Genomic DNA, 25981 nt, shown 5'->3' on the forward strand with positions numbered 1-25981 from the left:
AAGTCTCTCGTTCAGCGTTCTGATGACGTCAGAGTCAATGATCTGAGCTCCAGCAAGCTGAGGAAAATCCAGCAAACAGGAAAATTGGAAGATAGATATCACATTCTTTCAGGTTATATCAACATGTCATGAGTCCAACCGTTTGATACATTGATAAAAAAACATGTTTAATATGTTCTGGAATTACAGACAACGAACACAATTGCAATTTATCATTGGCAATTTGAATGCACTGTCACACCCTGATCTGTTTCACCTATTTTTGTGCTAGTCTCCACCCCCCTCCAAGTGTCGCCAATCTTTCCCTTTATCCCCAGTGTATTTACACCTCTGTTCTCTGTTTGTCTGTTGCCAGTTATTTTTGTTTCTGGAACCAACGTTTTTCTCCTTGCTCCTGTCTGTTCTAGTTCCTGTTTTCTATTTTTTCACGGTTTTGACCATTCTGCCTGCCCTGACCCTGTGCCTGCCTGCCTTTCTGTACCTTGCCACACCACACTGGATTACTGACCCCTGCCTGCTCTGACCCAGAGACTGCCTGTAGTTCTGGACATTTTGCACCCTATCTGGGTTACTGACCTCTGCCTTGACCTGTCGTTTTGCCTGCCACTGTACTAGTAATACACTTTTGTTACTTCGACACTGCCTGCATCTGGGTCTGACCTGAAACGTTATATGCACAGAGATACCGTGACGAAATCGTGAGGCCCATTGTTGTACCATTCATCCACCGCAATAACTTAATTTTTCAGCATAATAATGCACTGCCCCATGTCACAAGGATCTGTACACAATTCCTGGAAGTTGAAAATGTCCATGATCTTCAATGGCCTGCATACTTAGCAGACATGTCACCCATTGAGCATGTTTGGGCTAAATGAGGCAAATGGTGGTCACACCAGATACTGACTGGTTTTCTAGTCCACGCCCCCACCTTTAAGGTACAGTGCCTGCGAAAGTATTCACCCCCTTGGCATTTTTCCTATTTTGTTGCCTTATAACCTGGAATTAAATTGATTTTGGGGGGGGGGGGGGGGGGGGGGGGGGGTTGTGTCATTTGATTTACACAATATGCCTACCACTTTGAAAATGCTAAATATATTTTTTTGGCAAACCAGAAATAAGACAAAAAAACAGAAAACTTGAGGCTGCATAACTATTCACCCCCCCCAAAGTCAGTACTTTGTAGAGCCACCTTTTGCAGCAATTGCAGCTGCAAGTCTCTTGGGATATGTCTCTATAAGCTTGGCACATCTAGCCACTGGTATTTTTGCCCATTCTTCAAGGCAAAACTGCTCCAGTTCCTTCAAGTTGGATGGGTTCCGCTGGTGTACAGCAATATTTAAGTCATACCACAGATTCTCAATTGGATTGAGGTCTGGGCTTTGACTAGGCCATTCCAAGACGTTTAAATGTGTCCCCTTAAACCACTCGAGTGTTGCTTTAGCAGTATGCTTAGGGTCATTGTCCTGCTGGAAGGTGAACCTCCGTGCCAGACTCAAATTTCTGGAAGACTGAAACAGGTTTCCCTCAAGAATTTCCCTGTATTTAGCGCCATCCATCATTCCATCAATTCTGACCAGTTTCCCTGTCCCTGCGATGAAAAACTTCCCCTCAGCATGATGCTACCACCATCATGCTTCACTGTAGGGATGGGTTTGTGCCAGACATGTTTTCCTTGATGGCCCAAAATGTTTGTCTCATCTGACCAGAGTACCTTCTTCCATATGTTTGGGGAGTCTCCCACATGCCTTTTGGCGAACACCAAACGTGTTTGCTTATTTTTTTCTTTAAGCAATGGATTTTTTCTGGCCACTCTTGCGTAAAACCCAGCTCTGTGGAGTGTACAACTTAAAGTGGTCCTATGGACAGATAATCCAATCGCCACTGTGGAGCTTTGCAGCTCCTTCAGGGTTATCTTTGGTCTCTTTGTTGCCTCTCTGAGTAATGCCCTCCTTGCCTGGTCTGTAAGTTTTGGTGGGCGGCCCTCTCTTGGCAGGTTTGTTGTGGTGCCATATTCTTTCCATTTCTAATAATGGATTTAATGGTGCTCTGTGGGATGTTCAAAGTTTCGGATATTTTTTTACAACCCAACCCTGATCCCCACTTCTCCACAACTTTGTCCCTGACCTGTTTGGAGAGCTCATTGGTCTTCATAGTGCCGCTTGCTTAGTGGTATTGCAGACTCTGGGGCCTTTCAGAACAAGTGACAGATCATGTCACACTTAGATTGCACACAGGTGGACTTTATCTAATTATGTGACTTCTGAAGGTAATTGGTTGCACCATATCTTATTTAGGGGCTTCATAGCAAAGGGGAGTGAATACATATACACGCACCACTTCCCCGTTTACATTTTATTTGAATTTTTTTGAAACAATTTTTTTTTCACTTCACCAATTTGGACTATTTTGTCTGTCCATTACATGAAATAAAAATATATTTAAATGACAGGTTGTAATGAAACAAAAGGGTTTTCTAATGATCAATTAGCCTTTTAAAATGATGAACTTGGATTAGCTAACACAACGGCCATTGGAACACAGGAGTGATGGTTGCTGATAATGGGTCTCTGTAAATATTCCATAAAAAATCTGCTGTTTCCAGCTACAATATTCATTTACAACATTAACAATTTCTACACTGTATTTCTGATCAATTTGATGTTATTTTAATGGACAAAATTTGCCTTTATTTCAAAAACAAGGACATTTCTAAGTGACTCCAAACTTTTGAACGATAGTGTCGATCAACGACTAGATAAAGTGCATTTTTGCTACTACTTTCACCACATTTCAGTCTTGAAATCTTTGGTTGTTTATTACACTACCTTACTCACTCTATTTAGCATATGGCCTCACATTAATCCTTAACGAGATAAGTGGGGCTAAGGCTTAAGAGGGTGTGAATGATTCTGAATGGGTGTAGATAAAGAAGAGCTTTCGGTACCAAAACATCAACTTTCAAAGCAGAATTACTTTCCCATTGTTCCTCAACTGCAATGTCTGGTATAACATTTTCTAGCTCTGTCTCTTATCCAATGTAAAAAAAAATGCTACATAGGAGCCGGTCGGTCAAATATTTCCACACTATGAGGTATAATGCTGGAATAATATTGTGAACTTGTGAAAATTAGGATAATGCCCTTTTAGTGTAAGAGCTGTCTGAAAAGATCACATGAAATTTCAGCCTATTTTGGTGGGATGGAATTTGGCCTGCCTGGTGACATCAGTTCCAAACCTCTCTGTCAATAGCAGCTAGTTTTCAGTTTTCCCTTCCCCACTCAGACCACTCACAGACTGTTACGGTTGTTGTAAGAACCAAGGCACAGTGTACGTAGAGTTCCACATCTTTAATATAAAGTGAAACTTAAGCAAAATAATAAACAAACAACAAAACGTGACCACGTGGTGACCAAACACTAAATAATATCCCACAAAACAGGTGAGAACAGGGAACCCTCAAGTATGATCCCCAATTAGAGACAACGATAATCCGCAGCCTCTAATTGGGAACCATACTCAATCCCAAAACATAGAAACAAAATGACTAGAACACCCCCCTAGTCACGCTCTGACCTAAACACCATAGAGAACCAAGGGCTCTCTATGGTCAGGGCGTGACACAGACAGTCCTAGCAATTTTTTTGAGAACAATCACAGTAAGGTACTTAATCATTACCTGGAAATTATTTGATATTGAGATAAAATTTACTACAATTCTACACATTTTGCCATGATTCATGCCATGTTAATATGATACTTCTATAAGAGTGAGAGTGACTAACAAATCAATGGGGGCACCCTGGAAACAGGGCCTCTGGGCTCATGCCCAGTGTGCCCGGTCGGTATTCGGCCATGATTACAACAAGTTTATATAGCTGGCTAGACTAACTTGTTCGGTGATATGGTTAGTTGAGTGCCTGTCAGTAACTCACATAACAAGAGGAAAACTGCTGATACACAACCAAATTTCGAATTTGAACCCCGTGTATTCTTCTATTCTAACTCTGAACAGTAAGTTGAGACCCTGACTGAGTTCCTGACTGAGGGTTTAGACCCTCTGACATATCCCGACCCACCATTTACATGTCTGCCACACACTTTGGGTCACGACCCAAACTTTAAGAAAGGCGGGACTACTGAGATCTGATTTTGACATAATGACAGTGTTTTGATGATTGATTTATAAGCGATAGTGGGCTACATCATGAACAATTTATTTGACATTGTGACCATTGAGAAAACTCAACTGGAAAGATGCCATAATGTGTAGCTGCACGGACTTTATTCATATGGAATTCATTGTTGAGAAATGTGTGTTTGTCTACGCCCATGCCAGACAGAAACACTTCCTTTAAAAATACCATTACAGTAACAGTGCTGTTACAGAAATCCTAAAATATCCTATTACAAGTACATTTACTATAAGTATTATAAGAGAGCCTTCCCACTGTGCACACACTGTTTCCATGTCATTTAAATGACGTTGAACCAATGTGGTATAGACGTTGAATTGACGTCTGTGCCCAGTGGGTTTATTACTATTGTTGTAGTAGTTGTAGTAGGCTAGTATAAGTAGTACTAGTACAGCAGCAGCAGCAGCTGTTGTTGCTGTTGTTGTTGTAGCAGCACTAGTAGTAGTAGTATAGCGGCAGTAGAAGTTGTAGTAGTGTATGTCAACATCAGAGATACACTCCCTTCTACTTGACTAAACACAGACCATTAAGTCTCTGTGCCTGTGTGTCTGAGTGTGTATGTATTCTGCCTATTGGAGGCAAGTCAGACAACTGACATTCGATACTTGTTTTGCTCTTAGCCTACTGCAATAGCATAATAATACATGGAAAAAGCTTGCAGTGGGGGGCAAACAAAAGAAACAATTTGATGCCATTTATAAGTGATGCTTGTCGCTTTAAATCTGTGTGTGGTCAGTCTCAGCTGGTCTATGCGCTCTGAGCGATCTGGCGGTGCAGACTAAAGAACATACATTTGCACATCCTTTCATTTTTACTTTCCATCCCTACTCTACGAACCTGAATTGGAAGCATTAATCTCCCCTCCTCCAAACTTCACATCCGGGTCACCCACTAGTAGCCTATCTCCTGTGTCTTGCCTGTGTGTGTGTGACAGCGTAGTTCTCCACCCAACTGTACTGCAGACCTCTACCCTAATGCGCTGCATGCTAGACAGATACTATGCCTGGCATGTGTCGGTGATGGAGCTACCGTCGGCGCTCTGAGCTGGTGAGAGCCGAGACCTGCATGACACACACAGGCGGGGATGAGACGATAGACTGTCGGATAGGCACCCCGGCTTGATAAGACTAGCTCAATGATGTCCAATAGCCTGAAGAAAAAAAATCACTGGACCAACAAAGTCCACGAAGCGGTTGTCATCAGGAGCAAAGAAGGGGAATTTGGCTTCGAGCTGAGGGGGGGCGCGGAGATTGGGCAGTTCCCCTACTTCGGCGAGGTGAAACAAGGCAAAGCGGCTGTCCAGAGCGGCAAGCTGGCTCAGAGTGAGTTGCTGCTGGAGGTCAACAACACAGCGGTGGCTGGGCTCACCACCCGGGATGTTCTGGCCGTCATCAAACACTGCAAAGACCCGGTCCGCTTCAAGTGTGTCAAACAAGGTGAGGTATGCCAGACAGTGGGCTAATGGCGTAAAAGCGTAAACATTGAACGAGTGTGAGTGCGCCGCCGCCACCTTCGAAATATAAGGACCTGTCTGTCTGGTTGTAGCCTATTTTATGTCTGTCTGCGCATCATAAATAACCTCTCTCTATGTCATCAATGGGTGGGCCTATTGTAAACTATGTCACTCAAAACTGCAAGGGTGAAATCGTGGTGTAGATATTGGGGATGGGTATTTTGAGTGGCATATGGAGGGATATTTGAAAACACAGTATAAGTGGAAGGATATGTTGTCACCATCATTAATGAAGGCATTTCTAGGCAAATATTAAGAAGACAAAATATGGAGACTGAGTTGTATTATAATGATACAGATGCATATCTATTCATATTAAGAAGACACAGATGAAGACTCCGTTTTATCATAATGATGCACAAACGTATTTACATATAAAATAGTTCCTGCAATTCTACAGTTTGACATGACTTTATGGTATAAAAACACTAGAAGTGGAAGGATAAGTCACCGCCAATGAAAGTATTTCAAGGCAAATATTAATAAGACAGAAAAGATGAAGACTGAGTATAATGATGGACATGAATATTTATATGGGATATCATTTACTAAAACGATCATACATTGAGTATCACGTTTTGTAGTTTACATAGATTACAGGTGGATAACATACGCTTGAGTGGCTGAGCTGAAATATACCTTCCAGTTTATTTAGAGTTTTGATATTCAGTCTAACAAACAGATGTCATTTAAGACAATAGTTGAAGTGGCTTCAAGATATTTCACTTAGGGTTCAGGGTGGTCTGAGTTTAACTAAGGAGAGAGCGAGACCATTATTACCAGACATGCTTTTTGTACTTTAACAATTTGCACATTGTAAAACACTGTACATTGCCTTAATATGAAATTAGAACATTAGTGTGTGTGTGCCAGAGGAGAGTCTCCATTGAAGCTGTAAATAAGTCCAGGAGTAATATTTAACATACTACTACTGAAGCTTGAGGGTTGATGTAATCTGAATGTGGCTGACAGAGCCTGGACTTGATCTTTTTAGAAGGCAGACAGTGGCTGGACTCTGAAGGTGTCTGACAGAGGCTGGACTTGACCTTTCTAGGAGGCAGACAATGGCTGGGCTCTGAATGTGGTTTACTGGTCTGGACTTTGATGGCGGCAGACATTTTCTGGGCTCTGAATGCAGCTGACAGAGACTGGACTGGAGTTTTCTAGGAGGCAGACAGCTGGACTCTGAAGATGGCTGACAGAGCCTGGACTGGACTAAACTTGGAAGGCAGGCAGTGGCTGGGCTCTGGGGGTGGCTGACAGAGACTGGATATCTTTAGGAGGCAGACAGTAGCTGGACTCTGAAGATGGCTGACAGAGACTGCACTAAACTTGGCTGGTTGATTTTGATGGAGGCAGACATTATTTGTTTCCATCTTCAACATCAGTAAAATATACACCTTGACAGGGACCACGGTTTTCTGGGACTACTGTTTATTTTTTTAGATAATTAATCTCACTCACCTGTAGATCAACACTGATGCTATACCTGTCTGTGCTGACATCACTTTCTTGTCTATCACTTGTTTCTTTCACACCCTATCACAGCAGACATTGAGCCAGACAGAGACAATGAACATTGTCCTGTGTTTCTGGATAACCTATAAAGTTTACTTTAAAGGACACAGTGAGTTGCTCTATGTCCCAAAAGATTCACAGATGACACATTCTATATTGCACTATACACTGCCCTTTCCCACCTGGACAAAAGGAACACCTACGTGAGAATACTGTTAATTATCTACAGCTAAGCGTTCAACCCCATAGTGCCCTCTAAGCTCACCACTAAGCTAAGGACCTTGGGACTAAACATCTTCCTCTGCAAATGGATCCTGGACTTCCCAATGTGCCGCCGCCAGGTGGTAAGGGTAGGCAACAACACATCTGCCACACTGATCCTCAACACGGGGGCCCTTCAGGGGTGCGTGTTTAGTCCATTCCTGTACTCCCTGTTTACCCACGACTGTGTGGTCAAGCATGACTCCAACACCATCATTAAGTTTGCAGACGACACAATGGTTTTTGCCTGATCACTGACAACGATGAGATAGCCTATAGGGAGGAGGTCAGAGACCTGGCAGAGTGGTGCCAGGACAACAACCTCTTCCTCGTCGCTATCAAGACAAAGGAGCTAATCGTGGGAAGCTCCTTTGGAATGAGGGCCGAGCATGCCCCCATTCATATCGGCGGGGCTGTAGGGGACTGGGTCAAGAGTTTCAAGTTCCTTGGTGTCCACATCACCAAACTATCATGGTCCAAACACACCAAGAGAGTTGCGAAGAGGGCATGACAATGCCTATTCCCCCTCAGGAGACTGGAAAAAGTTATACAGCTGCACCATCGAGAGCCTCTTGACGTATTGCATATGGTATGGCAGCTGCTCGGCATTCTCCAGCCTCCCTAGTTATAGACTGTTCTTTCTGCTACCGCATGGCAAGCAGTGCCGGAGCGCAAAGTCTAGGTCCAAAAGGCTCCTTAACAAGCCATAAGACTGCTGAACAGGTAATGAAATGGCTACCCGGGGTATTTGAATTGACCCCCTTTTTTACGCTGCTGCTCTCGCTGTTTATTATCTACGCATACCGACTTTACCCCTACCTACATGTACATTAGACATCAATTACCTCGACTAACCTGTACCCCTGCACATTGACTCGGTAACGGTACCAGCTGTATTTAGCCTTGTTATTTTTTTATTTAATTTTTACATTTTGTTTATTTAGCAAATATTTTTTTCATTCTGCACTGTTCATCAAGGGTTTGTATGTAAGCATTTCACGGTAAGGTGTAACCTGTTGTATTTGGCGCATGTGACAAATAACATTTGATTTGATCAACAATCAATTCTGTCTCATTGATTTTTAACCTAGGTAAAAAAGTAGATAAGAATATGTGATGATCGCTGAAGGCAGAGAGCGCGCAGTATGAGGTTATGTGTCTGTGCATGACTGGTTACCAAAGGAAGCCAAATGTTGTATTTGCCACTATCATCATCAGTAAAGATATACCTTCACAGGGACCACACAGTTTTGTGATGGTTTATTTTTACTTTAGGGGATAAGTCATCTCAGTCACCTGTAGATCAACACTGCTGCTGCCCTGCCCCTGCCTGCACTGACATCATTCTCTTCACTGTCAATTGCTCCTCTCGCACCCTATCACAGCAGACATGGATGTATACAGTGACCCAGACAGAGACAGTGAACAATGAAGTTTACTTTACAGGACACATTTACTTTGAGTTCAGCAATCACATTTAACTGGGACTACATTTTTTATTCAACCAGGCAAGTCAGTTAAGACCAAATTCTTATTTACAATGACGGCCTACCCTGGCCAAACCCTAACCCGGACGATGTTGGATCAAATGTGCGCCACCCTATGGGACTCCCAACCACAGCCGGTTGTGATACAGCCTGGAATCGAACCAGGGTGTCTGTAGTGACGCCTCAAGCCGATGACTGGGATGAATGCAGTGTAGTGACGCCTCTAGCACTGAGATGCAGTGCCTTAGACTGCTACGCCACATGAATTCTAAATGACATGACCAAATGACCAAACAGTTTCCATCCCCCCTCTGAACTACTGTCTTCCACTGAGTTCACAGTGTGCACTGCTCAGTGGGACAGAAGTTCCAGCTCAGTGGGACAGAAATTCCGAGGGGGATGGGCGTGCTGCTAACTCTTCTTTTAGGTTGATGCCCAAAGACAATGCGGATATCTGGTCCCTTTTACCTGGCGGTGGCATGTCGAGACAGATTAGCCTGAGACTCACTACTCACTCACACTGTGAATGAAATAATATAGCTAATAACCTCGTCCCAAGGCTCGAATTGCTGGCACATAGAGCATGGTAACACTATGCCTACAGCACTCCATAGCGATAAAATCTGACTGTAGTTTTAACACAGTCAGATCAACAGTCGGGGCAATAGCATATACAGTGCTTTCGAAAAGCATCCAGACCCCTTGACTTTTTCCACATTTTGTTAGGTTACAGCATTATTCAAAAATATAATAAATAGTTTTATTCCTTCATCAATCTACACACAATACCCCATAATGACAAAGCAAAAACAGGTTTTTAGAAATTGAGCTAAAAACGGAATTATCACTCCTTTCAGGAAACTAGGCATATGTCGTGTGTCACTTCTTCACAGCAGCGCCATTTAAACCTAAACTTCTTCTTATTATTATTTTTTAAGTCTATGCGTTTTTTGGCAGAAATGCCTTCTGGAACATGTGAACATGTGCCTTAAAACATGTGCCTTAATAACAAACTTGTATGCTGTCTGTAAACATGAATACAATTGTTAAATTAGGAGCCCAGTTGGTTTAGCCACGGACAAAGTCAGCAACCTTTCTGCTAGCCTAGATTGATTGAGATAATGAGTGGGCTGGACATGCCTAGAGATGAGTTTGGATTGGTCTGCCATCAGGTAGGCTGCTGTTTATAAATAACATGAGCTGGTCAGTATGTGTAGGTAATCCTTTCTAACGTGGCTTTTTTGAAAGATATCAAGTAGTAGAACTGCATAAGTGTTGCTCTCCACTTTCTGGTGGACCGCGTTTTGAAATCAGTGGAATTCGAGTATGACAGCTAAGGAGATGGAGAAAATTCTGGCGTTTGATTGCAAATATACAGACAGAGTCGAAAAGAGAACACACAGAAGGCTGTTGTAAAACACCTGTCTCCGGATTACATCTTCAAACTAAGGGCAACCATGGCATCTGTGACAGGGAGGGAGAAGCGTCCATTTTCAGATATTACACGTTCCAATTTTTGGCAGAAAGTCATTTTAATTTCAAGTTAAAGTGTACTGTTAGCTAGCTAGCTAATGTTACGTGTATGATATGTGTAGTAATATTATTCATATCTCAGAGACAGCTAGCTAACATTGAACCTGGTTGGTTAGCTACCTGCAGATTCATGCAGGGTAGTAACGTTATGAGTTGGGATTATGGTTCATTGTTTACCTAGCTAGCTACATGTCTGAACAAAAGACTTCACTGTGCAAGTAACTATTTCAATAGAATGTTTATGATGTCACTGCTACAAATGTCGATAGACGTAGCTGGTAAATTCACTCTGGCTATCTACTCTGATTTCAGAGCACTCTCTAAATTGTTGCCAGCAGCACAGTTGCAGTCACCAATGCTCTGGATAAAATAACATAGCCTAACCAGCTCTGCTAGGGTGTGTAAAATGGTCAGTGAGCTGTTCTCTCATTTGTGTCTGGAAGTACCTAGCAAGCTAGCCAACGTTAGTTTGTTAGCTTGGGTGCTTGACAGCTGTTAGGGCCGAATGCTGCTCCTCGGCCAGTGTGCGCTCTAAATGCTTCGAAAGCGAAAGGCTCTAAATTTACGAATGGACGAATAACATTCTCAGTTTACGAATGCATAGAGTACACTCTGGCACTCCAGATGACATTTACGAACACACCCGTAGTATAAACCAATATTTAGTCTTGATATCTTTGGTTGTTTAGATCATGGCCTCACATGTGAATCCTTGAATCTTAAGAGGATGTGAACGATGCTGAATGGGTGTAGACAAAGAAGAGGCCATTTTCTCAAAGTGAGGTTACAAGTGTGTCAACTTTCAAAGCAGAATTACTTTCCCATTGTTCCTCAACTGTAGTGTATGATATACCATTTTCTAGCTCTGAGTCTCTACTTTTATCTAATGTAAAATACACCATTTAAAATGTTGCTACATAAGAGCCGGTCAGTCACATTTCATTTTAGTGTCTAAAGCTCATTAACCTTAACCTGTCCGCTAGCGGAACTCCTCCCACATCCCACAGAAAAAGCAGAGCGCTAAATTCAAAAAATATTTTTTAGAAATATTTAACTTTCACACATTAACAAGTCCAATACAGCAAATGAAAGATACACATCTTGTGAATCCAGTCAACATGTCCGATTTTTAAAATGTTTTACAGCGAAAACACCACATATATTTACGTTAGCTCACCACCAAATACAAAAAAGGACAGACATTTTTCACAGCACAGGTAGCATGCACAAAGCCAACCTAACTAACCAAGAACTAACCAAACTAACCAAGAAAACTTCAGATGACAGTTTTATAACATGTTATACAATAAATCTATGTTTTGTTCGAAAAATGTGCATATTTGAGGTATAAATCAGTTTTACATTGCAGCTACCGTCACAGCTACCGTCAGAAATAGCACCGAAGCAGCCAGAGTAATTACAGACACCAACGTCAAATACCTAAATACTCATCATAAAAGATTTCTGAAAAATTGATGGTGTACAGCAAATTAAAGACAAACATCTTGTGAATCCAGCCAATATTTCCGATTTTTTAAGTGTTTTACAGCGAAAACACAATATAGCATTATATTAGCTTACTACAATAGCCCACCACACTACCGCATTCATTCATCAAGGCACGTTAGCGATAGCAATAGGCACGTTAGCGATAGCGAATAAACCAGCAAAAGATATTAATTTTCACTAACCTTCATAAACCTTCATCAGATGACAGTCCTATAACATCAGGTTATACATGCACTTATTTTTTGTTCGAAAATGTGCATATTTAGAGCTGAAATCAGTGGTTATACATTGTGCTAACGTAGCTACTTTTTCTCACGCGCTCCAGAAAACAGGAAACTGGTGACACGTCATGCCAAGAGCTTTTATTCGACCCCAGATCAAGTTATACACTCCATTTCTTCTCTCACTGCCTGAAGACATCTATTGGAAGACGTATGAAGTGCATGTATACTGTCAAGTTGTCTAGGTGTTATAATTATTTCAGCTCTGCCCAAACTTGAAAACGGCTTGCTCAACCCGTGAAGGATGCAAAGGGACAACTCAATTCCTTTCCAGTGTTTTATTATGGTTTTGATGCCATTTGTTGAATATGTTGAAACAGTTGATTTGTTGAATAGAGTAGTTGAATGACAGAGGAATAAGGAATAGGAGTATGGAGTAGGAATAGCAATAGGTTGATAACCTTAACTTCTTATGGCTGCAAGGCAAAGTGTTGAGTAGCCAGTGAAATCGTGCCCATTTCAAACGGCCTCCTACTCAAATCTTGCTCGTACAATATGAATATTATTATTCTTTTTGGATAGAAAACACTTTCTAGTTTCTAAAAGAGTTGGAATTATTTCTCTGAGTGAAACAGAAGTCCTTCTGCAGCACTTTTCCTGACCAGGAAGTAATATTGTCAGAAATCGATGCTCTTTTCAATTTGATGCCTATACATGGTCTTAACACTTAGGAGTCTGCTGACAATCTATACGCCTTCCTATTGGTGTAAAGAGGATGTCAGAGAAGAAATTTTTCTGCTCATAATAAAACATCATCGCAATGTATGTTTTATTATATGGTCACGTAGCAAAAAAAATTCGAGCCGGAGACGTTGGCCGTTCGTTACCAAGGCAAAACAGAAGTCCATCTCACTTCCTCCAGAGTACCGGAAGTGGACGGTCAGGACAAAGGAATAGGTTTTTTTCCACCACAGAAAAAAACCTATTTCTTTGTCCTGACCGTCCACTTCCGGTACTCTGGAGGAAGTGAGATGGACTTCTGTTTTGCCTTGGTAACGAACGGCCAACGTCTCCGGCTCGATTTTTTTTTGCTACATGCTACATATCATCGCAATGTATGTTTTTTCAATATCGTTTAATCAGATTATTGAAACTTTATTCGGGAGTTTTGCCGTGTTCCGTCATCTGACTGTGTTTACGTTGGAGAAATTTATGCCACTACGCTAGTGCCAATGCTAATTGAAGAGGGACATTTGCCATTCTGAATCGAAACAACGACTCATCTGGACAGAGTACACGTTCTTCAACATTCTGATGAAAAATAAGCAAAAGTAAGACCCATTTTATGATGTTATTTCATATATCTGTCGTGCATGTGAATTGGCCGTGGGCGCCCAATTATTTCTGTCTATTGTATCTACGCTAATATAGCGATACATTTTGTTTGTGCTGTAAAACATTTAATAAATCGGAAATATTGTTTGGAATCAAGAGATGCCTGTCTTTCAATTGCTGCAGACTATGTATTTTTCAGAAATGCTTCATGATGAGTAATTAGCTATTTGACGTTGGTGTCTGTAAATATTATGGCTGCTTTTGGTGATTTCGGATTGTAGCTGAAATGTAAACTATGGTTTATACATGAAATATGCACATTTTTCGAACAAAACATATGCTATACAATAAATATGTTATCAGACTGTCATCTGATGAATTTGTTTCTTGGTTAGTGGCTATTTATATCTTTATTTGGTCGAATTTGTGATAGCACCTGATGGAGTAAGAAACTGATGGAGTTAGAAAAAGTTGTCTTTTGCTAACGTGGTTAGCTAATAGATTACATATTTTGTCTTCCCTGTAAAACATTTTAAAAATCAGACATGTTGGCTTGATTCACAAGATGTGCCCCTTTCATCTGGTGTCTTGGACTTGTTAATGTGTGAAAGTTAAATATAAAAAAAAAAATTGATTTTGAATTTCGCGCCGTGCATTTTGAGCTGGATGTTGTCATAAGTGTACCGGTGTCGGGCTGCCCCCGTAAAAGGTTAAACAGAGAATAAACATGCATTATTTTACACTAAACAATGCATGACACAGCAACAAAGCATGGCTTTGAATAAAGTAAACGTTTAAACTATTTAATCTAGCACTTCTAGCAATTACTTCTGCAGTCAGAAAATATCCACAACAAAAGTCAACACTCCTACCAGAGTTAAACATGTAAATTGTGCTAAGCACTGGATGCAACATTATAAATAATTCCAAACATTACATACCAGTTGCGCCTTTAGGGTTGAACAATGAGCTGTGTATGTGTTGAGGACCAAACATTTTATACCCATGCTTATCTGCCAGGTGCGCATGTAAAAGTAGTCCCTCCAGAAATCCTGGCTCAATTTTTTAGTTCCACCCGTGTTTTTGGGTTATCTGCCCTCTTGAGGCCTGGAGGTCTTTAAAGGAAGAGCTGCCATTGTGCTCATGTTTTGAGTGCTCTGTTTTTTTTGACACAACATATACTAATAAATATCAAGGACATTTACAGGCAGGCCCTAGAACAGAGCATCGATTTCAGATTTTCCACTTCCTGTTAGGAAGTTTGCTGCAAAATTAGTTCTGTTTTACTCACAGATATAATTCAAACGGTTTTAGAAACTAGAGAGTGTTGTCTATCCAATAGTAATAATAATATGCATATTGTACTAGCAAGAATTGAGTACGAGGCCGTTTAAATTGGGCACGATTTTCCCCCAAAGTGAAATCAGCGCCCTCTGTCCTCAACAGGTTAACAACTAAGTGGTTGCTGTAATAGTGCTGTGCCCATGTGTAAACCCTGATTGGTTTACATTCAAAATACATTTCTCAGATAAGAAAGATAAAATGTGTACATTTACCAAGGATTCAAGAATCTTAGCCCAAATAAGTTTTGACTATCATTTCTTGGATCATTCAGCAAGTTGACCCTATCAGCATCCAGCCTAATATAATTGTAAATAGGCACAGAAGTTATTTTAACAAGATAAAATGGTGATTACATGCATCAATTATGACCATTTTTCCCATAATGTGGCCAGTGGCTGAATTCATTTGTTATGGCATAGAGGAGGAAGTAGAACGCTTAAGGGATGTGATATGCTGTTTAGCATCTCCAGGCCTCCGCACATACAAGCCACTGATGCACGCCTTTAGAACATCTACATTTCAAGAAGTCTAATAAATCAATTTAATATACACAATCACACTACATCCATTATTTATTTTAGGCAGGTTTAAAGAAGCATTATGATATGGAGAAAATGTAGTTCAGAAGCACAGAATATGAGTTGGCCTACTGTATGTTGTCATGACTGGTCTGTGAGAATCAGGCTACAGTGGATCACAGTTCTACAGAGGTATCTCTCCCTCCCACAGAAGGGGAAAGGTATAGAGGGATTGATGGGGGGGGGGGGGGGGTTATGACTTACATTTTTCACAGCACAGGTAGCATGCACAAAGCCAACCTAACTAACCAAGAACCAACCAAACTAACCAAGAAACAACTTCATCAGATGACAGTCTTATAACATGTTATACAATAAATCTATGTTTTGTTCGAAAAATGTGCATATTTGAGGTATAAATCAGTTTTACATTGCAGCTACCATCACAGCTACCGTCAGAAATAGCACCGAAGCAGTCAGAGTAATTACAGACACCAACGTCAAATACCTAAATACTCATCATAAAATATTTCGGAAAAATCGATGGTGTACAGCAAATTAAAGACAAACATCTTGTGAATCCAGCCAATATTTCCGATTTTTTAAGTGTTTTACAGCGAAAACACAATATAGCATTATATTAGCTTACTACAATAGCCTACCACACTACCGCATTCATTCATCAAGGCACGTTAGCGATAGCAATAGGCACGTTAGCGATAGCGAATAAACCAGCAAAAGATATTAATTTTCACTAACCTTCATAAACCTTCATCAGATGACAGTCCTTCACAATCAGATGACAACTTCACAAGACAGCCGTTTGAGCGTAAAACATTTTTGGGGGCAGAAATGCCTTCTTGAACATGCAAACTTTCATGTGTCTTAATAACAAACTTGTATGCCATCTGTTAATATGAATACAATTGCGAGCCTTGTTGGTTTTAAAGCCACAGAAAAAGTAAGCAACCTTCCCGCTAGCCATGATTGGCTGAGATAATGAGTGGGCTGGACATGCCGAGAGAGGAGTTCGGATTGGTCTGCCATTGAAGCTTGTCAGTCTGTGTTGGTAATCCTGGCAATACTGTAGTGGAGCTGCATAAGTGTGGCACTCCACTTTCTGGAGGATCAAGTTTTGAAATCAGTGGAATTAGAGTATGATAGTTAAAGAGATGGAGGAAACACCTGTCTCCGGATTACATCTTCAAACTAAGGGCAACCGTGGCATGGCATTACTGACAGGGAGACGCGTTCATGCAAAATTATGTATACAGCTAAGATAGTCTAGCATTAGCTAGCTACATTTTCAAATATTACACGTTTTCTAATTTTGACAGAAAGTGGTTTCATGTCAAGCTAATGTGTACTGTTACCTAGCTAGCTAAAGTTAGCTGGCTGGCTCCCTAGCTCATGTTATTATTGGTTTCCCAGAGCTGTTTGCTGTTCTAGTTAGAGCCTAATGTTAGCTAGCTAACATTGAACATGGTTGGTTAACTCCCAGCACTGTGGCATTGTTGGCACTGTTCATTGTTGTTTAACTAGCTAACGTTAGCTGGCTGGCTTGTTAGCTAACGTTATGTGGTGTGTGTGAACTTACACTTTGTTCACCTACCTAGCAAGCTATATGTCTTAAGCTAAAGTGTACTGTTAGCTAGCTAGCTAACGTTAGCTGGCTGGCTTCCTGGCTGATGTAATTATTAATTTCCCGAATTACGAATTACGAATTATGCGATGTTCAGAATGAGACTGATGAGGAAATTAATTAGTGACTGCTATGACATCGATATATTCTGATATTCTTTGAACTAATTCGGGAAACAGTAACTTATGAAACAAACTTTTCCTGTGGTGCCCCATGTTACTGAGTTAATTGTTACATGATTAATGAATTACTTTATTCACGTAATAAGAAATATAGTTATTATTCGATAAATAGCATGTCATCACATTAACGATAACATTGTCATAACGTTGCTATCTGGCTATGCGCCATGCAATAGGCTTTCCTAAATGTCGGCAACTTACCTGACAGTTAATTTTTCACTCATCCCCTGTAGGCTACTCCAGATATTTCACTCCACACATCAACCACTGTTTGAGGAACATGCAGCCTCTTGCTCCAGGTGATATTCTGCCCAAACTCTGTATGCCATGGCCTTTCCAACCCTGTTCCTGCAGCTACCCAGCACTTAATTTGGGAAACCAAGTGAACTCTGTTCGGAAACATTGATGGTAACATGTTTCCACAACAAAACATGTTTCATTGAAATGTTGACAGCCCCTCTCTTTGTGCGTTCGAGAAAGGAATGAAGGAGAGAGGGGAGGAGATGGAAATGCACAGTGGTGACATACTCTGAAGCTAAAGGTAATGTATCAGCCTATTAACTATTCAAAACCAAATTCCCTATAATTGTAGGCTAACTCTGTAAGACGCCCACCCTGCACAATCAATTAACCAACAGCATCGCCTAGGCCTATACATTCTCTCCCAGACTCGTGGATATGAAGTTTGGAGCGTAGCATAAGGTAACCAGTCCATCCGGTATGCATAATAATACAGTCAACACTCAAGAGGTGATTACTAGAATTTGTTTAATTTTGGAATATAGGCTAGACCAATTATGTACCAAAGACATCTTAAATCAGTTTAAAAAAAATGTTTTTCTACCATGCGTAATAGACTATGTATTGTATAACCGTGCAGGGGAGGGCAATTCCTCGACTCGAGGGCCTGATTTGGTGTCATAGTTTTTTCCCCAGCCCCAGCTAACACACCTGACTCCAATAATCACCTAATCATGATCTTCAGATTGGAATGCAATTTTATTAAATCAGCTGTGTTTGCTAGGGATGGAGAAAAAGGGACACCAATCAGGCCCTCAAGGACTGGAGTTGCTCACCCCTGCATAACGGCACAATTGATGTTTTAATTCAGTTTTTTGGGTGGGCGGGGGCTCATGTATAGGCCTATTCTATGCATAAGCTTTAATATGCGTATGGATGGTTTGAATTACTTACAACGCACTGTCATTTTCATTGTTAAGCGTTTTCAACTCAGTTTCAACCTGTTGAACTTTCTTCAAATTGATCAATCACCGTCAGATGAGTTTTAAAAGCACATACTGTTTTGATGATGTGTTTGATGTGATTTTCGATTTGCATTGATGTCAGAGTGGTTAGAGGGACAATAGAGCCCTGAGTACCAGGCCTTTAGCGACCTGGTACTACCAACGCATGTCCCGAGTGCATTAAAGGAGATTAACGTGACTCAACGGTCACATGGAATTTTACTGCGGTCATGACTCATGACTGCTGGTGTGGCGGTAATACAGTCACCACAACCCTAGCCCCTGTTCCTCCTCTCTGGTCTCCCACTGTGCAGTGCCATTGTAATCCCCCTGCCATAGAGACAGAGTGAAGCCCTGTTACGAAGGTGGTCTGACACACACTCAAGGCTCACTGAGAAATCCTCTAGAAAGAATCCACTGGCTCAGCTAGTACGAGGCTACACGCATGCACGCACAGATAGTAGCAGTGCTCTTTCTATAACTCACTTCAATGAGAATGAAGGCTTAATGGAGGGTGATGCAAGAACTGTGTGTATGTGTGTGTAGTTGTGTGTGTAGTTGTGTGGATGGTTCTGTGGTTGTGAGACAAAGAAATGTGGCTTCTAGTACTCCATTGGCAGGACCAACACACACACACACACAAAGGCTTGCTCCCAGAGGGAGTGTAGCGCTCATGTTGAGGGCCGCTAGTACATCCAGCATTGCTGCTGAGCATTGCTTTGACGTCAACCTCTGTCCCTGGCCTGACCTCCACATAATGACAGAGGAGAGGCTCAGACAGACATCTGACTAGGCTTGGGCAGTTTAACTTATATACCGTAAACCGAGGTATTTTGAAATAGTCATGGGATGGTTTTTCAATACCGTTGAAAAATGTTCTTGAAGTTTTTCAATAAAATGTAATATTTATAGCTACGTTTTAAGTAAATACCTGCAGTCAACTTGTGCAATACGGAGATAAAGCAGATTGCGTTCTTCATTTCAACTGTCAAATTATTTTACATTATGAAGCTTATCGTCGTTCTCCAGAACAGTTGAGCCAGTCACGTGTTTGTTTGTAAATAGCACAACGGGCGAAAGCGGGAGCAGGTGAGTCCAGTTGTGTATTGACAGGGGTTGTATTTTATATTGAAAGTCAACGCTCTATTGGAGATAAAATATATACTGATCAGGGACATGTAACTATAATTGTCCTTCACCGAAAATACCTTAGTGCGACATTTCTGCTCAAGATCAAACACATTTTGTGCTTCAGCTGCATTTCTCCACTCAGATGAGGTCCCGTCTCCACTCAGACGTGGTCCCGTGTGGCTCAGTTGTTAGAGCATGGCGCTTGCAACGCCAGGGTTGTGGGTTCAATTCCCACGGGGGGACCAGGGTTGGGGACCAGGATGAATATGTATGAACTTTCCAATTTGTAAGTCGCTCTGGATAAGAGCGTCTGTTAAATGTAAATGTAAATGAGGACTCACAAACAGGAATTATATTTCTGCAGGGAGAGAGGGGCAGAAATAGATGGGTCAGAGAGTGTGTGTGTGTGGGGGGTGGGCAGAGAGAGAGAGAGAGAGGCATAAAGACATAAACAGGAAGGAGATGAGGGGAGAAAGAGGGGAAGAAAGAGAGAAGACTTGAATGGGGGAAAGTAGTGAGTGTGTGTGTGTGTGTGTGTGTGTGTGTGTGTGTAGGCTCTGCCCTAATTTATGTGCTCTCTGACACAAGGAGTTGGCAAATGGTATTTGAGGATTTTTTTTTATTTTTTTATTTTTATATACAGTACCATTGAAAAGTTTGGACACCTACTCATTCAAGGGTTTTTCTTTATTTTTAAAATGTTCTACATTGTCAAATAATAGTGAAGACATCAAAACTATGAAATAACACATATAGAATCATGTAGTAACCACAGAAGTGTTAAACAGGTGCATATTTAACATTTTAGATTCTTCAAAGTAGATATCCTTTGCCTTGTTGAAAGCTTTGCACACTCTTGGCATTCTCTCAACCAGCTTCATGAGGTAGTTACCTGGAATGCTTTTCCAACAGTCTTGAAGGAGTTCCCACATATTCTGATAACTTGTTGGCTGCTTTTCCTTCACTCTGTGGTCCAACTCATCCCAAACCATCTCAATTGGGTTGAGGTCGGGTGGTTGTGGAGGCCAGGTCATCTGATGCAGCACTCCATCACTTTCTTTCTTGGTCAAGTAGCCCTTACACAGCCTGGAGGTGTGTTTTGGGTCATTGTCCTGTTGAAAAACAAATGATAGTCCTACTAAGCGCAAACCAGATGGGATGGCATATTGCTGCAGAATGCTGTGGTAGCCATGCTGGTTAAGTGAGCCTTGATTTCAAAATAAATCACAGACAGTGTCACCATTTTAAATATAAAAAATGTGGACTTAGCAGACCAAAGGACAGATTTCCACCAGTCTAATGTCCATTGCTCATGTTTCTTGGCCCAAGCAAGTATCTTCCTCTTATTGGGGTACTTTAGAAGTGGTTTCTTTGCAGAAATTTTACCATGAAGGCCTGATTCACGTAGTCTCCTCTGAACAGTTGATGTTGAGATGTGTCTGTTACTTGAACTCTGCGAAACATTTTTTTTGTGCTGCAATCTGAGGTGCAGTAATTGCCGATTTCTGAATCTGGTAACTCTAATGAACTTATCCTCTGCAGTAGAGGTAACTCTGGGTCTTCCTTTCCTGTCGCTGTCCTCATGAGAGCCAGTTTCATCGTAGCGCTGATGAAAAGTAATGATGGACTGTAATTTCATTTTGCTTATTTGAGCTGTTATTGCCATAATATGGACTTGGTTTTTTACCAAATAGAGCTATCTTCTGTATACCACTCTGGCCTTGTCACAACACAACTGAGTGGCTCAAACACATTAAGAAGGAAAGAAATGCCACAAATGAACTTTTAACAAGGCACACCTGTTAATTGAAATACATTCCAGGTGACTACCACATAAAGCTGGTTGAGAGAATGCCAAGAGTGTGCAAAGATGTCATCAAGGCAAAGGGAGGCTATTTGAAGAATCCCAAATATAAAATATATTTTGATTTGTTTAACACTATTTTGGTTACTACATGATTCCATATGTGTTATTTCATCGTTATCACGTTCTGACAATAGTTATTGTGTGTTTTGCTTGTTTTAGTGTTGGTCAGGACGTGAGCTGGGTGGGCATTCTATGTTGTGTTTCTATGTTTGGCCTAATATGGTTCCCAATCAGAGGCAGGGGTTTTGTGTTGTCTCTGATTGGGAATCATATTTAGGTGGCTTGTTTTGTGTTGGGGATTGTGGGTGATTGTTTCCTGTCTTTGTGTTTTCTCTGCACCAGATAGGGCTGTATCGGTTTGCCACATTTTGTTATTTTGTATTGTTGTAAGTGTTCACGTTGTTCGTCAATAAACATGTTGAGTACTGGCTACGCTGCTTGTTGGTCGGATCTTGAAGAGGAGGAAGGCTACCGTTACAGAACCACCCACCAAACTCGGACCAAGCAGCGTGGCTACGGGCAGCAGCAGCAGCAGCAGCGAGTTTAGGAATGGACATGGGAGGACGAGCTGGACGGTAAAGGACCCTGGGCAGAGCCAGGGGAATATCGCCGCCCCAAAGCGGAGCTGGAGGCAGCGAAAGCGGAGAGGCTGCGTTTTGAGGAGCTAGCTCGGCAGCGTGAGCAGGATCTGGGTTATACCACTTGGGAGGAAATAGACAGGTGGTCGATCGACCCAGGGAGAGTGCCGGAGCCCGCCTGGGATTCCATGGAGGAATGTGCAGAGGGATACCGGCGAATGAGGTTAGCACGACGCGGTAGGAAGCCCGAGAAGAAACCCCAAAAAATTCTTGGGGGGGGGGGGCTAAAAGGGAGTGTAGCTGGGTCAAGTAGGAGACTTGAGCCAACTCCCCCCCTGCTTACCGTAAGGAGCCAAGGATGGAACCAGAGCCGGTCACGGCGGTATTGGAGGTGAGCGAAGTAGAGACTGTGAAGGATCTAATGGGGAAATTGGAGGAGAGAGTTATGCAGGAGGTGTTGTGTTGGTGTTTGAGGCACGACATCCGCCCGACGAAGCGTGTGGGTACTTGATGTCACCTGGGTCGGCTCTCCATACTCGTCCTGAGGTGCGGGCTAGCCGTCTGGTGAAGACTGTGCCAGCCTCACGCACCAGGCCTCCTGTGCGCCTCCCTACCCCTGCACGTCCTGTGCCAGCTCAGCGCACCAGCTCTCCTGTGGCAGCCCCATTCATCAGCTCTCCGGTGCCAGCGCCACGTACCAGGCCTCCAGTTCCAGCACCCCGCACTCGCCTTGAGGTGCGTGCCCTCAGCCCAGTACCATCGGTGCCAACACCACGCACCAGGCTTACAGTGCTTCTCCAGAGCCCTGTTCCTCTTCCACGCACTCTCCTTGTGGTGCGTGTCTCCAGCCCGGTACCAGCAGTTCCGGCACCACGCACCAAGCCTCCTGTGCGTCTCCAAAGCCCTGTATGCACTGTTCCATCTCCCCGCACACGCCCTGAGGTGTGTGCCCTCAGCCCGGTACCACCAGTGCCAGTACCACGCACCAGGCCTATAGTGCGCCTTGAGAGTCCAGTGTGCCCTGTTCCTGCTCCCCGCACTCGCCTAGTGGTGCGTGTCTCCAGTCCGGTACCACCAGTTCCGGCACCAAGCACCAGGACTACTGTGCGCCTCAGCAGGTCAGAGTCGGCCGTCTGCCCAGCGCCGTCTGAGCTGCCCGTCTGCCCAGCGCCGTCTGAGCTGCCCGCCTGCCCAGCGCCGTCTGAGCTGCCCGCCTGCCCAGCGCCATCTGAGCTGCCCGCCTGCCCAGCGCCATCTGAGCTGCCCGCCTGCCCAGCGCCATCTGAGCTGCCCGCCTGCCCAGCGCCGTCTGAGCCGTCCGTCTGTCCCGAGCCGTCAGAGCCGTCCGTCTGTCCCGAGCCGTCAGAGCCGTCCGTCAGTCGGGAGCCGCCAGAGCCGCCCGCCAACCAGGAGCCGCCAGAGCCGCCAGCCAGTAATCAGCTGCCTTCCAGTCATGAGCTGCCCTCCAGTCATGAGCTGCCCTCCAGCCATGAGCTGCCCTCCAGCCATGAGCTGCCCTCCAGCCATGAGCTGCCCTCCAGCCATGAGCTGCCCTCCAGCCATGAGCTGCCCTCCAGCCATGAGCTGCCCTCCAGCCATGAGCTGCCCTCCAGTCATGAGCTGCCCTCCAGTCATGAGCTGCCCTCCAGTCATGAGCTGCCCTCCAGTCATGAGCTGCCCTCCAGTCATGAGCTGCCCTCCAGTCCGGAACTGCCATTCAGTCCGGTGCTGCCATTCAGTCCGGAGCTGCCATTCAGTCCGGAGCTGCCATTCAGTCCGGAGCTGCCATTCAGTCCGGAGCTGCCATTCGTCCTGAGCTACCTCTCTGTCCTGAGCTGCCCTCCAGTCATGAGCTGCACTCCAGTCATGAGCTGCCCTCCAGTCATGAGCTGCCCTCCAGTCCGGAACTGCCACTCAGTCCGGAGCTGCCATTCAGTCCGGAGCTGCCATTCAGTCCGGAGCTGCCATTCAGTCCGGAGCTGCCATTCAGTCCGGAGCTGCCATTCAGTCCGGAGCTGCCATTCAGTCCGGAGCTGCCATTCGTCCTGAGCTACCTCTCTGTCCTGAGCTACCTCTCTGTCCTGAGCTACCTCTCTGTCCTGAGCTACCTCTCTGTCCTGAGCTACCTCTCTGTCCTGAGCTACCTCTCTGTCCTGAGCTACCTCTCTGTCCTGAGCTACCTCTCTGTCCTGAGCTACTTCTCAGTCCGGAGCTGTCTCCTCAGTCTGATGGGGCCCTTTGTGAAGGTTCCTAGGCCAAGGTCGGCTGCAAGGGTCGCCACTCAAAGGACGCTAAGGAGGGGGACAAAGACAATGGTGGAGTGGTGTCCTCGTCCTGCGCCGGAGCCGCCACAGAGACAGATGCCCACCCAGACCCTCCCCTAGAGTTTTAGGGGGTGCGTTCGGAGTCCGCACCTTAGGAGGGGGGTACTGTCACGTTCTGACCATAGTTCTTGTGTGTTTTGCTTGTTTTAGTGTTGGTCAGGACGTGAGCTGGGTGGGCATTCTATGTTGTGTGTCTAGTTTGTCTGTTTCTATGTTTGGCCTAATATGGTTCCCAATCAGAGGCAGGGGTTTTGTGTTGTCTCTGATTGGGAATCATATTTAGGTGGCTTGTTTTGTGTTGGGGATTGTGGGTGTTTGTTTCCTGTCTTTGTGTTTTCTCTGCACCAGATGGGGCTGTGACGGTTTGCCACATTTTGTTATTTTGTATTGTTGTAAGTGTTCACGTTGTTCGTCATTAACCTGTCTAGGATCAGCGTGCCGCTAGCGGCACACCCCCCCCCCCCCACTGAAAAACCAGTGCCGCGAAATTCAAAAAAAATATTTTTTTAAAATATTTAACTTTCACACATTAAAGTCCAATACAGCTAATGAAAGACACAGATCTTGTGAATCCAGTCAACATGTCCGATTTTTAAAATGTTTTACAGGGAAGACACAATATGTAAAGATGTACATCTATTACCTAAAAACACATTAGCATAATCCACCATCTTTTATTTGTCCACCAACACCAGTAGCTATCACCAATTCGGCTAAACTAAGATATTTATAGCCCCTAACCAAGAAAAAAACTCATCAGATGACAGTCTGATAACATATTTATGGTATGGGATAGGTTTTGTTAGAAAAAAGTGCATATTTCAGGTAGATGGCATAGGTTACAATTGCACCCACCGTCACAAATGGACTAGAATAATTACTATGAGCAACGTGTTTACCTACTTACTAATCATCAAACATTTCGTAAAAATACACAGCATACACGAATCGAAAGACACAGATCCTGTGAATACAGACAATATTTCAGATTTTCTAAGTGTCTTACAGCGAAAACACAATAAATCGTTATATTAGCATAGCACATAGCACATAGCAGCCCAGCATTGATTCTAGCCAAAGTGGGCGATAACGTCAACATCGCCAAAAATATATTAATTTTTTCACTAACCTTCTCAGAATTCTTCAGATGACACTCCTGTAATATCATATTACACAATCCATATAGAGTTTGATCGAAAATGTTTATATTTAGCCACCAAAATCATGGTTAGACAATGTGAAATGTAGCTCAGCTGGTCAGAAAATGTCCTTGCGCCACTTAGACAGTGATCTACTCTTATACATAAATACTCATAAACGTGACTAAAAAATATAGGGTGGACAGGGATTGATAGACAATTTAATTCTTAATACAATTGTGGAATTACATTTTTTAATTTATCCTTACTTTTCAATACAGTTTGCGCCAAGCGAAGCTACGTCAAAAAACATGGCGTCCTAAGCCTGTCACGAATCCCGCCGAGGATGGTGCCTCTTCCTGTTCGGGCGGGGCTCGGCGGTCGTCGTCACCGGCCTACTAGCTGCCATCGTTTCTTTCGTTTTGGTTTCTGTTCATTT

General features: G+C 43.2%; 1 protein-coding gene across 6 annotated transcripts in view; it reads left to right on the forward strand.

Moving 5' to 3' along the window:
* Window positions 1-4955: 4955 nt before the first annotated feature.
* LOC129862896 (membrane-associated guanylate kinase, WW and PDZ domain-containing protein 2-like) overlaps window positions 4956-25981 on the forward strand; it is a 362503-nt gene continuing 341477 nt past the window's right edge. For 3 of the 6 annotated variants that reach the window (XM_055934975.1, XM_055934978.1, XM_055934979.1), the window contains exon 1: window positions 4957-5632. In XM_055934975.1, the coding sequence (XP_055790950.1) occupies window positions 5332-5632 (301 nt within the window). In that variant the 5' untranslated portion in view covers window positions 4957-5331. Of the gene's footprint in view, window positions 5633-25981 lie in introns of all 6 variants that reach the window. The other 3 variants (XM_055934977.1, XM_055934980.1, XM_055934982.1) reach the window with 2 other exon arrangements.

The sequence above is a fragment of the Salvelinus fontinalis genome, chromosome 9, assembly GCF_029448725.1.
Source record: "Salvelinus fontinalis isolate EN_2023a chromosome 9, ASM2944872v1, whole genome shotgun sequence".
Lineage (NCBI taxonomy): Eukaryota > Metazoa > Chordata > Actinopteri > Salmoniformes > Salmonidae > Salvelinus > Salvelinus fontinalis.